Here is a 15,113-nt window from a genome sequence, read left to right as displayed (position 1 = left end):
TGGTATGAGCCTCTGCTTATCTCGGCCTGAGGAGATACAGCCACAGGCTCTCCCTGGAGCGGGAGGTTGTTTTTTTACTTCTTGGAATCTCCTGGGTTTCCAGTGAAGTGTTTGAACTGTGAAAGGGCAGCAGCCTGAGCTCTTGTCTCGGGACACCTCGATCTGCAGGGTCTCCTGCAGCCATGCAGTTCTGTGTATGAGGTCAGTGGGTGCTTTGTGTCAATGTCCATGGGGCTCAAACCGCTCCTCAGCACCCGGAGCTCTCTGCAGGAGGCCGGGCACATGGAGACGTACAGCTGTGCAGATACAGAGCTATGTGCTGCTCCTGTCCAAGCACATCATTCCAACCTGCCTCACTATGAACCTTTCATTGCCCCAGAGAGACAGAGCAGATCCCCAGCGTGGCTGACGTACCCCGGGGCTGCTGCAGAAGCTGGAGTTATCAGCCCTCGCATTCTTCTGTAGTCCTCCCTATCCTTTTCCACTGCTCTCTGCCTGCTGGCTTGCAAGCACCTCTTTGCTTTTAATTTACAGTGTCATTCCTGTCTGCACAGGAGCTGGAGGCTGGGAAGCGTTGTGTGTGCAGGAGCAGAAGCACGGCCTCTGACTTGCTGGGGCAGGAACATCACAGCCCGTGGGGCCCCCAGCCCCTGCTGCACATTTCCTCTGTGGGTTCGGGCAGATCCTTCACTTCTCTCCTCCATTCCCATCTGTAACAGCATGATCCTCTGCAGGAGCAATGCCACAGCAGTGTCGTGGCCACCGTGACCCCGAAGTGCAGCCAGTGCTGTCCTGTTGTGCCTTTTCACCACGGTCCTTTAGCAGCCTAAATGACAGACAGCACATTAAAGGCACGAAATGCCCAGGTTCTCCCTAGTGGAAGCTGTAGAAATGCCACAGACAGAAGCTAAAAATCTGCTCTTGCATCTATAAACAGCTCGTGTTGCTTTTTATGAGCATTCGTATCGAGCAGAGGGAGTTGGAAGCAGCTGTTGCTCGGGCACTGTGCAGAAATGAGTGAGTGGTGGCTGAAGTCAGGCACAGTGAAGAAAAGTGCTTTACACTGCCAGTCCGAGTCATGGAGCGAGGGCACTGGAATGAGGAACAAAGCAAAGCATTATCTGCTCCCAGGTGCTCTGCTGATGGGAGGGCTGAGTTATCTGTCATGAATTATTCACCACGTCTAAGGATGCTAGCACGATTTTTGCAGGTAGGAAGGGAGCTGCCAGCTCTCGTTGCACAGCCATGGATGGCTCCTGGCTGCAGTGTGTGGGAGCACTGCCTGTCTGTGCTCTGTGGGATGCTACTCATGCATCACAGTGGTTGCACCAAAGCCATCCTGGTGGCATGGACCTGGCTGGGATACAGGATGCTGACCACACAGCAGCAGGGCCAAGCACTCTTTGCTGCAGAATGTCCTTCAGCTCAGGCCTGCAGGGAATGCTCATGGGGCAGCATGCCGTAGGGTGGATGGGCTACAGATCCAAAAGATTTTAAGATGCATCCCAAAAACAGGGGGACTGTGGATGCAGCCATCCCTCGTGCTCACTTTGCTCCAAGCCTTCCTTTCCCCAGCTGAAAGACCCTCAACCCACAGCAAGGGCAGGGCAATGAGCAGAGACCCTTATGCCATGCCTGAGCACCTCCCTCCCATCTGGAGGCCACCAAACCCACTCTTTTCCCTTTCTTCCCATGCTGTGAGAGCATCCTGCCTCCTCTGACTGCTGAGGCCTGAGCTCCCCACCCACTGCTTTATTGACCAGCCCAAAGCCAAAGCAGAGAGACCACGTAAGGGAGGATGGAATGAGGTTTAATGATGCAAATAGCACAGGAGAAACCTGAAAAGAATAATTTAAGGCTTAGAACCAAGGTGCAGACTGGTCCCATTGTGCACCCACTGGGGCACGTTCATGGAGGCTGAGTGTGTGCTTGTGGGACGGCTCTGCCCACGGGGGACATCTGGGAAAGGGGGGACGTGGATGTAGGAATCTCGTGGTTTGTGGTGCTCAGATGGATTCCATCACCTCCAAGAACCTGGGGGAGAAGCGTGAGAGGGATGAATGCAGTGAACCATTGCGATGGGAGCACCGCTTCCCAGGTGAACCCAGAGCTTATGGACGCAATAACTCCACCCCATTGAAACAAACAAATGAACAAAAAAACAGACCCACACACATAGTTTTGTGTAGAATTAAACCTCACCAGCAGCATCTGCCACCCGACCACCCCTGTGCTCACAGAAGTGAATGGGAGGGGGGGGAGAAACAGATTCAAACCAAAATAAAACCAGTGCTGGACCTTCAAAGCTCAGACTTCTGTCTGCTTTGGGCACTGCCACAAGCACAGCTTTTGGGGACTGCTGCTGCACCAGCTGCTCACTGCAGGGCTGCCTGTGGGTCTGCGTTTGGTGCCTCTGCAGCACTTTCAGCCTCACAGCAAACAGGGGAGACCCCGAGTGACCCACCTGAAGTTCCTCGGCTCAGCCAGACATGATGTGCTTGACAAAAGCTGGGGAGAAATGAAAAACAGGCTCTCAGACATGCTGTGAGCTGCGCTCAGGGCCACCCAGGGATGAGGGGGACTCCACCAGGACCAGGATGTCTCCTTCTGTTCCCACCTTTCATGTGCCATCCCACACCCCCAGCCCCTCCTGGAGATAAACCAGTCCCACCATCCCTGGTTTTCTGAGGCTGCAGGGAACAGATAACCCTCTTTTGCTCAGTGCTCTCCAATTTTAGGGGTTCCCAGACTTCACGCCAGATTTTCACCTTCTCGGAGCCACGAGCAATCTGTGGTCTCCAAACGTTCCCAATTATCTCCTGCTGTGAAAGATGCTGGCTTTGTTTATTTTTGACAGCATAAAGCAAAACACCTCCAGGAGCAGGGATACAACAGTCCCCATACCCTTGGAAACATGCTGTCATCCACAGCCCTTACTGACATCACTGCCACGGTCACCGTATTCCCACTCAGGGTGACACATCACAGCTGTCCTCGGAAGATGGATCCCCACCTTCCTCATTTTGTACTCCAGGACCAGAGCACTGTGCCTGGGGTGTACCTTCGTAGTTGATGCAGCCGTTGGCATCTTCTTGTCCTGCCATGAGCTGCTCCACCTCGCTCTCTGTCATCTTCTCCCCTGGAGGAGGAGGATGGAGAGGTAAGGGGAAGGCTCTCGCCCTCCTGTGACCCTCCTGTCCTTCTTCCTGACAGCCAAAGCCACCAGAAAGAGGAAAAAGGAGTTGGAAAGGGGTTCAAAACTGCTATGGGCGGGGGAGATTGTGGAGGGAGAACCAAAATGCAACCACCATCTGCTGATGGCTCAGGGTGATGCGGATTCTCCAGCTCCCTCATTCACACGTGAAGCCATGGCTTAACATGGGAAAAGCCACACCTTTGGGAGCAGCCAGCCCCTACAAGAATTTTACAAGGAGCAGAGTACACAGGCTCCTTCTGGTGCGTGGGACCAGCCAGCTAACCCGGGCCCACAAAGAGCTCAGTGTGGGGGTGATGAGGGGAGGGCAGCCGTACCCAGTGTGACCAGCACATGGCGCAGCTCTGCCCCCATCACCATCCCATTGCCCTCCTTGTCGAAGACACGCAGCCCTTCCACGAAGTCCTCGAAGGTGCCCTGCTCTCTGTTGCGGGTGAAGTGCTGCAGGATGGGGAGGAAGGTCTCAAAGTCCAACATCTTCGTGTTCATGTCTGAAAGCGGAGGAGGAGATGGGGTCAGAGATAAAACTCGTTAGGCTGAGGTCGGCCTCTGAGGGGACCCTTCTGGGTCTCAGTTCCATCTGAGGATGGGGAGAGAAGGCTCACGAGGAGATGGGACCTTTGGTACATTAATAAGATGGGAAGATCCATATAAAGAATAACTATAATCTGGGGACTGATGAAAACGAAAACCACTGAGTGCTCTGTCACCAAACTGTCACTGTGCTGGATCTGGGTGACACTGGTTTGCACCAGCTCAGGATCCTGTCTGCTCACATCCCTGCCACCATCCCCACTGGGGACAGCCTGTCCCTCGGGTCAGTCGTGGTACAGGTGTGGATGGGAAGGAGTTACACAGGAATGAAGCCTCTCTGCGTCACTCCTTTCCCAGCTCCTTCACCTCACCAGGCTCACTGCGATCCTTCAGTGGCTGTCAGGGCTTTTTCCTTGTCCCACCCCACCCCAGCAGCCCCAGCGTGCTGTCACCTTCTGGTTTGGGCTTGCCCAGCACCTTCAGGACCTCAGCATTGGTGGGATTGTGACCCAGTGCCCGCAGGACATCCCCGCACTGCGCGTAGGTGATCTGCATGGCTCCCGTGGGCGTCCGGTCAAACAGGCTGAAGGCTTCCTTGAACTCTGCGAGGAGGAAAAGCTCAGCTGCCCCTTACCCACAGCCACCCCATTCCCACCCCACCAGGAGCAGAGTGGAGGAGGGACATATGTGCATGGTGGGTGCCCTCTGCACCCATCGCTGCTGTAGCAGCTCTGGCAGCGAGCAGCCGAGCTCGACAGACTCCTTCAACAAGTCGCTGGGCTTCCCGAGCAGGTTTTGCCACCCCTAAGGAGCTGGATGGGTGAATCCTGCTGGGCTTTCTGCACCGCCCTGTGCACCAGCATCAGCTGCAGGATGCTGTCCCCACTGCAGAACGTCCCCTTCAGTCTTCCCCTCCTCGACTCAGGCCTCCTGCAGCCCACTTGACCTTCCCTCCACACCCCACTGATGCCCACAGTTCCCCATCTGCTCCATCGGCCCCAGCCAGGCAGGCACTGCGTGGCACTGCTGCTGTAGGGTCATCATCTCCACCTGGCCTTGCAGACCACATCACATCCCCTCTTGGAAGGATGCAGGAGATCCATTTCCAAGCTCAAATTATCACCTTCAGAGTGCTGCCTTTTACCTGGAGGGTGGAAACCTAAATCAGGATTGCATTCCTCCTTTATGTGGCACTCCTGGATTGGCCAAGTGGGACAAGTGTGTCATCAGCCCTTCCACGTGGATGCTCAGAGCTGAGAGCTTAATGGCTGTGGCATTAATGAGCTCCAGGTTCTGGTCCATGTCCTTGGTGATGCCCAGCAGTAGCTGCTGGGTGGGATGGGGCAGCCATGGTCCCATGTGGTGCTGGAGACCCAATGGGTTGGTGGATATTTCTTTGGTTTTAAGGGGAATTCTTGCCTGGGGCTTTGGGTTTTCTACTTGGCATCTCTGTATCTTCTGCTGAGCATCACCATCCCCTGAATCTGTCCCCACGGTGTCAGTGCTATGGATCTCTGCATCCCTGAGCTCTCATTGACCTCACAATGTTTTTATCACTGCAGGTGACAGCTGGGGGGGGGGCTCAGGGGGCTGTCACAACCTGCAGATCCCTGGGCACACCCCGATATCAGCATCTCTGCACCGCTCCCCTGCCTCCCCCTCCCACCCGAGCTCTTTCCCACCTCCCACTGCAGAAAAATCTCCGCATGAAATACCATCCGCGGGGGAGGGCGATGCCTCCACTTACCTTCAATCTGCTCCGCAGCAAACTCGATCTGTCAGGGGAAGAGAAAACGGGGCATGGGGACGGTGCTGGGGGAGCGAAGGGCTCTGCCCAGCCCTCGAGCATCCCCTCTCGGCTCTGCAGCCGCTCTGGGCGGTGGCTGTGGCCAGGGATGCTCCAACCCTTCCCACAAAGCCACGGTCCCCATGGAGAGCTCAGCGAGGATGCTCAGCCCGCGGTCTTTTGTTGGAATCCCATTTCCAGGGATGAAACAGCCTCTGTGCTGAGCCTGCTATGAACAACCTGCAGCCGAGGCTTCAAAATGGAACCGTATCCTGGGGAATCACGGCAAGAAAAACAGCAAAAACGTGCGGACTCGCACAAAAGATGCTGTCACACGGAGGAGGCGATGCGGGGCGGGGGGGGGAGGGGAGGGGGTAAGCCTTAGGATGAAGGCAGCGGGCATCAGCAGTGTTCTTGAATGCTGCTGGGCTCTCCCGGAGCTGCGGGGCTTTGGAGCCAGCGCGGCATCCTCAGCTCAGCACCGCGCAGCATCACCGCCGGAGCGATGCTCCCCTCCCCCCGCTCCGGCACTGCCCGCGCGATGCCGCCGTCCCGTTCTCACCTTCACGCTCTTGGGGTCGAAGGCGAAGTCCCGGATCGCTTCTGGGGCTGCGGCCGCTTTGGGAGCGTCCTTCTTGGGGTCGGGTTTCTTGAGCGGCATGGCGCTGGGATGAGACCCTCCTGCCCGGCGGAGCGATTCGAGGCGGGGGCTGCTGCCTCCGTTATAAAGCCAGCCCTGTCCTCACCCCGCAGGGGCAGGCCGGCTGCCGGAGCAGCCGCTACTTACTATAAAAGGAAGAAAACTCAAACGAGAGGGGCCCCAACTCGACAATTGCCCATTGTCATCGGCTCCCGCGCTGGGGGAAACCGCTCGGGATGCTCCGGGCTCTCCTGTGAGCTCTGGGATCCTGAGAGCTTTCCCCACGCGGCACTCACCCCCGGCACCTGCACCGCGTGGGGCCGTGCTCTGAGCTCTCGGTGCCTGCGGGGACAGGGCAGCGTGGGAGCGGCTCTGGAGGGGCTGCACGCGTTCAAACCTCGGGGGCTTCAGTGGGGCTCTTCCCCCCTTTGTCGTCCCCCTTTGGGGGCTGGACGTGCTGCTGTGGGTGCTACCTGGAGGCAGGAGGTTTCCCAGAGCAGTTTGGGGAGATAAACGCGGTCTCTCGTGCAGCAGGGGATAGCTCTGGCAGCCGGGAACCTCCTGCAAAAGGGGCGGAAGGATCCGTGGGGCTCAGCAGCCCCAAAACACTGCACAAGGATCAAAGCATGACATCCTAACACTTCACTTTAAGTACAGCGCCAGAACACGGGTGGAGGAAACCGGCTGGGGTTGTGGTAACAGAAATTAAGGGGTCCAAACCTTTTGTAGGGGTTGGGAGCACCTCCTGGGTTGCTCCATCCGATGCTGGGTGGAGCAGGTCCTGCAGGACACGTGCTCGGTCTGAGAAGTGACACTGTTGGTCTGGGCTGTGTGCACGAGTGTACAAAGTGCATCTACACGAGTGTGTGCCCTCACTGGGGTGTCCTCCCCGGGTTGGGGGCTGAGCAGGACCCGGGCAGCTCCTCCACTTTGCACTATTCCTCTGATCCCCACCCAGAATGAATGGTGTACAGAATCATAGAGTCACTCAGGTTGGAAAAGACCTCAAAGATCATCGAGTCCAACCACGACCCAACCACACTGCCCTCACTCTAACAACCCTCTGCTACATCACAGCCCTGAGCACTGCATCCAAACGGGTTTTAAACGCATCCAGGGATGGTGACTCCACACATCCGACCCTTTCCGCACAGAAGTGTTTCCTGATATCCAACCTGAACCTCCCCTGGTGCAACTTGAGGCCACGTCCCCTGGTCCTGTCACTGCCACCAGTGAGAAGAGGCCAACCCCGCTCTCACTGCCATCACCTTTCAGGTGTTTGAAGAGAGCACGGAGGTCTCCCCGCACCTCCTCTTCCCCAGACCACGCAGCCCCAGTTCCTGCAGTCACTCCTCATAGGCCATATTCTCCAAGCCCTTCCCCAGCCTTGCTGCCCTTCTTCGGACCTGCTCCACAGCTCAGTGTCCTTCCTGTACTGAGGTGCCCAGAGTGGCACTGGTGGGGTCATGGGGGCCCTTCAGGAGGAGGGAAATCTGCTGCGTGCCATCGTCTGATGCCAGCACGGATGTGGGGGCTGCGTGATGGGGCCGGTGGGCGTCACTTATCGTGATTGCTTCCCTGATTTCTGTGTAATACAGCAAGCAGTTTGGCAGAAAACAACATGTTTTGCTCGCTGCAAACTCCAGGTCTGGGTCAGGTTTCACCTGCAGTGGGAATGTGATCGCTCTGTGCCTCAGTGCCTCCCCTCCCTCAGCATCAGCCCGTGCACATCACGGAGCATCAGTGACCTCCCCCACCTCCAGCCCCACTCAGCAGGAGCTCCTTGGGCAGAAACCAGCATCCAAAACACCACTCCTGCCACACACACACATCCTTTTCTCTGTCTTAAAAGCCCCACAACCTCCTCCATGAGCTCCCAGAGCACACTCAGGGTAGGGGTCTAAATAGGGCCGGGGCGAGGGGCAGCTGCCAGCTCTGCCCCTCTCCTTCCTTGGGTTACAGCTGTGTCCCATTGCAGTTTTCCTCTCTGATTCAATCAGAGTGAGCAGCAGCAGCTCCCGGGATCTGCTTTGCTTTCTCAGCCCTCTGACAGAGCCCTGCAGAGCCCAGTCTCCTCCGTGCAGCCCCTGGTCAGGACCAGAGCTCTGCCTGGAAAGCACAGCAGCAGGGAGGCCCCCAGCTCTGCCCTGCGCAGGATTTTGCCATTTACGGACACACTCGGCCACAGTTTGGGGTCCTGCAGTTCCTGGGATTTTGTACCGAGGTTTTGGATTTTGGCCTCACCCCACTGAGGTCACTCTGCTCAGGGCTGAGGATGCCTGGCTTTGTGCCCCATTTTGCTGAGGGCTGCGTTTTGGAGGACACAAAGCGTTCAAACCAATGGGGGTGGTGGGAGTGAGCTGGGTGTGGGCACAGTCCTAAAATGATGGGCTTCCCCATAGGGATGTGGGTGATAAGGGACTGCGGGGATGGGGATGGTGTTGGACCTGATGCTGGGGTGTGCCCATGCAGTCCTGCAGAGCAGTGTGCAGAGATGCTCCAGGATGCCCTGGGGGGAGTGGGGCTGATCCCCGATCCCAAGAGAAGGAAAAAGGTTAAAGCACTGCCTGATTGTGGTATCAGTGCATAGAGATGCTCACGTGTCGAACCCTCTGCCTCCCCACCTCCAGCTGCACTCCCATTCCCTCGGTTCCTCAGGACCAGTCTGGAGATTGGGGTGGTGGGGGAATGTGTGACAGCTGAAAAATGAGCTGAGAAACGTTCTGAAAGGAGGAATCTGCCTCGAGTGAAGAGGATTTTAGCACCTAGGGGCTGAGCCAACAGACCTCTGCCATCCCCATCCCACCGGGAACTGTTTGCACACTCTCCAGGAGCAGCTTAAAGCCAGCGAGACGCCAGCACCCGACAGGAGCAGGCACTGCGGGGTGAGTCCCCAGCGTGGCAGCCCTGTGCAAGCCTCCATCCCCATAGCACTGCCCCGCTGACACCTCGCCTCGATGGGGACCGGCTTTGGGACGGCGCTCCCTGAGGATGCTGCGCATCGCCCCACACCCCAGCTCACCCCATAGCCCGCAGCACCGGGCTGGTGCGGACACGGCTCCCGTCCCTCGCTGGCTCTGTCCCATGGGGGCTGTGAGTGGGGGAAGCATCGTGGCTGCTCTGCTCTGCTGCTGCCTGCTGGGCTCTGCCCGGGCTCTGGTAAGTGTGCGCCGGCTCCTTTGGTCTCTCTGCTCTGTTGGCTTTAATTATGTATTGCTAATTGCAGCCCGCACTGACGGCTGTTCAGCAGTGTTGGGGACACTGATGGGGCAGTGCAGCCCCACACCATTCTGCATACACCACATCTTGGCTCCTTCCATTGCTGGTGCTGCTGCTTCGCCCATCCTGGCCCCAAATTGCATCCCTCGTTGCTCCTCCTTGGTGTTCCCAAACGGTTCTCTGTGATCCTGTGACTCCCAGGGAGGGCACAGAGCTGCGGGGCTGCAGCCTTTGTTTGCTCCAGCAGTGGAGCACAGTGTGCACGGTGCCCTTGGACAGCAGTGGCCCCACTGTGTCCTTCCCCCCATCTCTGTGGGCAGGTGGACCCTGATGATGTTCTCACTAAGGAAGAGCAGATTTACCTCCTGGTGGAAGCCAGGGAGAAATGTCAGAGAGACATCAAAGCTCAGCTGGAGAAGACAAAAGGTAGTGCCTGGTCCTGCACGTGGGTGGGCCTGGGGGATCCAGCTGCGACCCCTCCAATGGCAGCAGGACATGGGGGGGAGAGGAGGGAGGGATGCACAGTTCCCAGGCACTGCAGGGTCCTCGTGGGGGTTTGTGTGGCTCCTTGGCACCATGGCTACTCAGTGTGCAATTAGCTGCTAATCAAACTCTCACCCTGATGAGCCATCTGCACCAGATTGCTCCATGCACACTGCAAATGAGAGCACTGGGATGGGATGGGATGGGGATGGGATGCATGCCATGGATTAGGATGGGACATGGACAGGGTTGGAGGGATGGGATGGATGCTGTGTCACTGGGACATGAGGCACCGTGTCTTCGCCCCCTGGTCAGACACCAGCTGCCTCCCAGAATGGGACGGGATCATTTGCTGGCCCAAGGGCTCTCCCAGCCAGGAGGTGGCTGTGCCTTGCCCCGACTACATCTACGACTTCAACCATAAAGGTGAGCCCTCATAGCTGAGCAGTACCTCAGGAAGCACCTTGAGGACACTGCTGGGGGTCCTGTAGGGTCCTGTAGCTCTCACAGCCCCCTTCTGTCCCCAGGCCGTGCCTATAGGTACTGCAGTGCCTATGGGACCTGGGAAGTGGCCCTCAGCCTCAACAAGACCTGGGCCAATTACACCGAATGCGCTGTGCTCTTCTCCTCCGAGAGCCGGAGCCGTGAGAAGGTGACTCGAAGGTGCTGGGGATGGGGCTGGGATGGGAGCAGGGCTCAGAGATCCCCCTCTGCCCTCCCAGCACTCCCACTTCTCCCCGTGCTCTCAGCCCAAAGGCAGAAGGGCCATAGGCTGCGGGAGGTCTGGAGCAGAGCCCTTCTCTTCCAGGAGGTGTTTGACCGCCTGCATTTGATGTACACCATTGGCTACTCCATCTCCTTGGCCTCCCTCATCGTCGCCGTCTGCATCCTCTCCTACTTCAAGTAAGGAGGAGCTGCTCTCCTGTCCCCATGGGGGGGGACCTCCCCATTGCCCACGTGCAGCAGCCCCTGGGGGAACAGGAACCACTCCAGGCCATTCCCAAAGCCCCCAGGCACCCTGTCTCATTGGCTCCCCAACACAACCAGCTCCCCTTTACCCCGTTCTTGAAGGTGATGAAGACCCACTCCCTCCCACGTGTACCTCCTGGGGGCTGACACCTTGGGGCTCGTGCCCAGGCCCCCATCACCTGATACCCCCCACGGAAGGAGCTGTTGGGCAGCTGGGGCCAGGCTCATGTCACACCCTTCTCCATAGGCGCCTGCACTGCACTCGCAACTACATCCACGTGCACCTCTTCACCTCCTTCATCTGCCGGGCAGCGAGCATCTTCCTGAAGGACGCGGTGCTCTACTCGGGAGTGCTGGGCAGTGAGGCAAAGCTGCAGGAGGAGGACCTCAGGGCAGAGCTGGGCCCTTCCCCGGGCCAACACAGCCACCTGGTAGCAGGGCACGGGGGCAGCATCAGGGGAAAAGGGGATTTAGGAACTCAGGTGTGAGGGGATATGGACTGTGTTACTCGGGGTGATGCCTCTGGGAGGGATGGGACAAAGGGCCAAACGCAGCCTGGCTGTGTTCTCCTCGTGCTGATGCCCTTCAGCATCTGCTGGACAAACCCAGAGGACACGGAGCTCTGGGGGAGGACTGATGCGGGCGCCCCTCTGACCCACGCTGCAGGTTGGCTGCAAGGTGGTGGTGACGCTCTTCCTCTACTTCCTGGCCACCAACCACTACTGGATCCTGGTGGAAGGTCTCTACCTGCACAGCCTGATCTTCATGGCCTTCCTTTCCAACAGGAGCTACCTGTGGGTCCTTGTCATCATTGGCTGGGGTGAGTTTGGACCTCAAGGAGCTGGGGCATCGCCAAGCAGCACCCATGAGGGCAAGGGAACTTAAACCATGAACTGGTTTGGGCTGCAAACACCAACCTCAGCCACGCTCCTCCTGTCCCTCCAGGTCTCCCTGCTGTGTTTGTGTCCATCTGGGCCAGCGTCAGGGCCTCCCTGGCAGACACACAGTACGTACATCCACCTCCTCCAGCAGTTCTTTGGGGAGGGGAAGGCAGGTCGCAAAAGCTAGCGAGAAATCTGTGGGGACCAGAGCTTCAGAGAAGGAAAGATTTCCAAAAAGAACAAGAGGAGTCAACAAACACACAAGGCTCGTTCATAAAAGTGGCAGTAATTGAGACTGGGTCTTTGTCCTGCTTGTGGAAGGAAGCTGGGCGCACCATAGAGTGCCACAATGATTTACACAACCCCCCAAACTTCTCCCAGCCCCACGCTCTGGGACAGTGAGGAGGGGAAGGTGGGAGGAAGGAGATGGGAGGGTGCTGGGGGGACACGGAGCCATCAGCTGCCACCAGGATTTCAGGTATCTCTTCAGTGTGTCCTCCCCGTTCTCTTCAGGTGCTGGGACCTCAGCGCAGGGAACATGAAGTGGATTTACCAGGTCCCCATCTTGGCTGCTGTCGTGGTAGGAAATTAGCAATCCTTTTTGGGGAAAAGGGGACCGGTAGGGACACAGGGCTGTCTGCTGTCAGTCACAGGGCCAGGTCTCTGAGGGAACAAACCCGTCCTGGGTGGCTGTTGGCAGGTGAACTTCTTCCTCTTCCTCAACATCGTGCGGGTGCTGGCCTCCAAACTCTGGGAGACGAACACGGGGAAGCTGGACCCCCGGCAGCAGTACAGGCAAGCAGAGCTGTGCCCCAGCCCGGCTCCTTCACTGCCTGTTTCATGGGGATGGTTCCCTGTGGGGCTGTGAATGAAGAGCAGAGGTGCAGGGATGGCTGGCAGGTCTCAGCTCACCGCCCGATTTCTGCTCCCAGAAAGCTGCTGAAGTCCACGCTGGTGCTGATGCCTCTTTTTGGAGTCCACTACGTGGTGTTCATGGCCATGCCCTACACCGAAGTCTCCGGGGTCCTGTGGCAGATCCAGATGCATTACGAGATGCTCTTCAACTCCTCTCAGGTACGATGCTCCAGGTGCAGCAATGCTCACCTGGGAATCCAAGCTCAGGCACTCCAACTCCTCCGTCTCTTTCGGCAGGGTTTCTTTGTGGCTTTCATCTACTGCTTTTGCAACGGGGAGGTAAGTGAGGGGCAGCACCTTTCCCTGAGCATGGGACAACCAGAGGGAAAACTCAGATTCGGGAAGCCTGCCTTGCTGGCTCCGAGCAGCAGCAGCTCTGATCTCTCCTGCAGGTGCAGGCAGAGATTAGAAAAGCCCATTTTCGGAGGAGCCTGGCCCTGGACTTGAAGCAGAAGGCGCGTGCCAGCGGCGCAGCAGGGAGCTGCTGTTATGGTGGGCTGGTGTCCCATGGCACCACGAGCTTCAGCGTGAGCCTGGCAGGGAGAGGGCTGGGGGGCACACAGCCCCGGGGGCTGCTCCTCCCTGCCCGTGGCAGCCTGCCAGGCTGCACCCCCAGCTCCTGTGCTGCAGCTCTCTTGCCCCATCTGACGCGGGAGATGAGCCAGAAAACCTGCAGGGAAAACACTGTGGGCTTAAAAGACCTGGATCACAGTCACCCCAACCTGAACAGAGAGCTGGAGACGAAGCTATGAAGTTAACACTGCATCTCTCAGCTGGACTGGTCTTTGTGTTATGGGCAACTTTTGTGCTTGCATGGAGAGCTGGGGCAGGGGATAGCAGCTGAGTCAACTCACTGCCCTTTTCCTCAAAGCTGACGTGCCAAAGGACCACGTGCTCTTGCTGCTTCTTGTACCTGCCTGGCCTGAAAATGAACAAAACCTCATTTGCTTCCACATGCAGGTGATCGTTGTAAGTGATGTCTGCATGCAAAGCCTTAAATCATCACAGGAAACAGTCGTCCAGGCTCAATGCCATATTGTGATGGTCTGGACAGTGACTTCAGCTCCAGTGTACACGGAGCTGAGGCAATAAGACTGTAGTCCTTCAGTCTGCCTCCCCTGCTCAGCAGCCATCCCCGTTGCACAGCCTGGGGCTGGCAGTGTGAGAGGGGCAGAGCAGCTCACCCTGCCCTCACCTCCATCCTCATACAGCCATCGGTTCCAGGAGGACAGCAGAGGGTGTGCGGGGCTGGAAGCCCAGCCAGCATCACAGCCCCACAGCTCTGTCCTCCCTGCTCATTCCTGGGGCACGAGGCAGCCCCAACTGCTTGCTGCCCACCCTGCAAGGCAGTGCTGACTGCTGGGAAACCCCAGCTCTGCTGGGAAAAGACACTCCTGAGAGAACTGCGATGCCCTGCCCAGACTGATGGGTGGGAGAATTACAACGCTGTTGGGAGTGGGGATAAACTTGTTCTAATGAGACCTTCAAAACAATAATTTCCTAATAAAAATTAGTGCCAGAGAACACGTGAATAATTGTGTGGATTCACAGCCAGGGGCTGTGAATTTTGCTCCAGGGGTGACTGATGCTTAAGCACAGAGGCAGAAGCAGGATTATACTTTGCAGACAACCCTGAGCTTCTTGTAGTTGATTTGCCCAGCTGATTTGTGCTGCTGCCTCCTTAGAAGAAAGCACAGCCTGCCACTGCAAGGAGAGAGACTCTTTCAGGGGAGTTGGCATGCAGCTCACACTGCTACCTTGTTCTGTGTTAAAGGAACCAGCCCTGTTATCCATCTAACATGGACCTGTGAGCTGACATTTATAGCTCTCTGCCACTGATCAATATTTACTCGTTCAAGTCTCCAGGGGCTCCTGGTAGATGAGAGAGGGGTGAGGAATTTCAGTAATCCTATCAAAGCAGCAGAGGGATGCATTTAAAAGAAGGGGAGAAAGCACATGCTCCAGACAGACCAGATCCCATAGGCAGCAACCTGAGACCCAAGGAGGGAGGGAGCAGACGGCAGCTTTACAGTACAGAGCTGTTTTTTGGTTTTAGAAGTTCAATCTTTAATTGTGATAAACACTATGTGTGATAAGGAAAGGGGAATCCAACAGAGGCCACTGAACACCTGCCACAGGAGCTCACCCTCATCCTAATACTGAATACTAAACAAACTCTTCCATCTTCCAGGGCTCAAACCAGTGCAAAAAGTGACAGGATAATTCAAGTGGAACCTGATTTCAAATTGCATTAGAGCTGGTTATGAGGGGGCCCAAAGAGCCAGGCTGCTGTCTTAACTGAATCTAGGACATCTGCAATGCAAGTCAGATTGCAGGAGTGTTGCTGAGTTCTCTTTCCAGCCCAACAACCACTCTGAAAGGTTGGGATAAGCAATGTGCTCTGGACCACTCGTAGAATGGGGGATACCTAATCCCCAGAAGGCCTTGAGCTAAAATACGGTTTTCAAAACT

The 15,113-nt window shown here is 57.0% G+C and overlaps 2 protein-coding genes across 2 annotated transcripts; one reads left to right on the top strand and one right to left on the bottom strand.

Annotated features, from left to right (window-relative positions):
• Positions 1-1,793: 1,793 nt before the first annotated feature.
• LOC136055485 (myosin light chain, embryonic) lies at positions 1,794-6,399 on the bottom strand. The gene is made up of 7 exons (XM_065747264.1): positions 6,097-6,399; positions 5,496-5,523; positions 4,201-4,350; positions 3,532-3,705; positions 3,062-3,139; positions 2,465-2,508; positions 1,794-2,034 (listed from the first exon to the last, which is right to left on the bottom strand). Exons 1-6 carry the CDS (start codon positions 6,193-6,195, stop codon positions 2,480-2,482), a joined length of 558 nt encoding a protein of 185 aa, XP_065603336.1. The 5' UTR covers positions 6,196-6,399; the 3' UTR covers positions 1,794-2,034; positions 2,465-2,479.
• A 2,859-nt stretch (positions 6,400-9,258) lies between these two features.
• On the top strand, positions 9,259-13,393 carry LOC136055463 (parathyroid hormone/parathyroid hormone-related peptide receptor-like). Its single transcript, XM_065747217.1, has 13 exons — positions 9,259-9,333; positions 9,714-9,819; positions 10,192-10,302; positions 10,404-10,528; positions 10,685-10,779; positions 11,093-11,276; positions 11,512-11,665; positions 11,791-11,851; positions 12,240-12,306; positions 12,427-12,521; positions 12,659-12,800; positions 12,879-12,920; positions 13,034-13,393. Exons 1-13 carry the CDS (start codon positions 9,259-9,261, stop codon positions 13,391-13,393), a joined length of 1,617 nt encoding a protein of 538 aa, XP_065603289.1.
• Positions 13,394-15,113: the final 1,720 nt, after the last annotated feature.

Source organism: Cyrtonyx montezumae, unplaced genomic scaffold (assembly GCF_038088225.1).
Source record: "Cyrtonyx montezumae isolate F1298 unplaced genomic scaffold, pur_monq_1.0 scaffold_43, whole genome shotgun sequence".
Classification (NCBI taxonomy): domain Eukaryota; kingdom Metazoa; phylum Chordata; class Aves; order Galliformes; family Odontophoridae; genus Cyrtonyx; species Cyrtonyx montezumae.
Note: the sequence above shows the minus strand (reverse complement) of the source record. Positions and strands in the feature narration are given on the sequence as shown.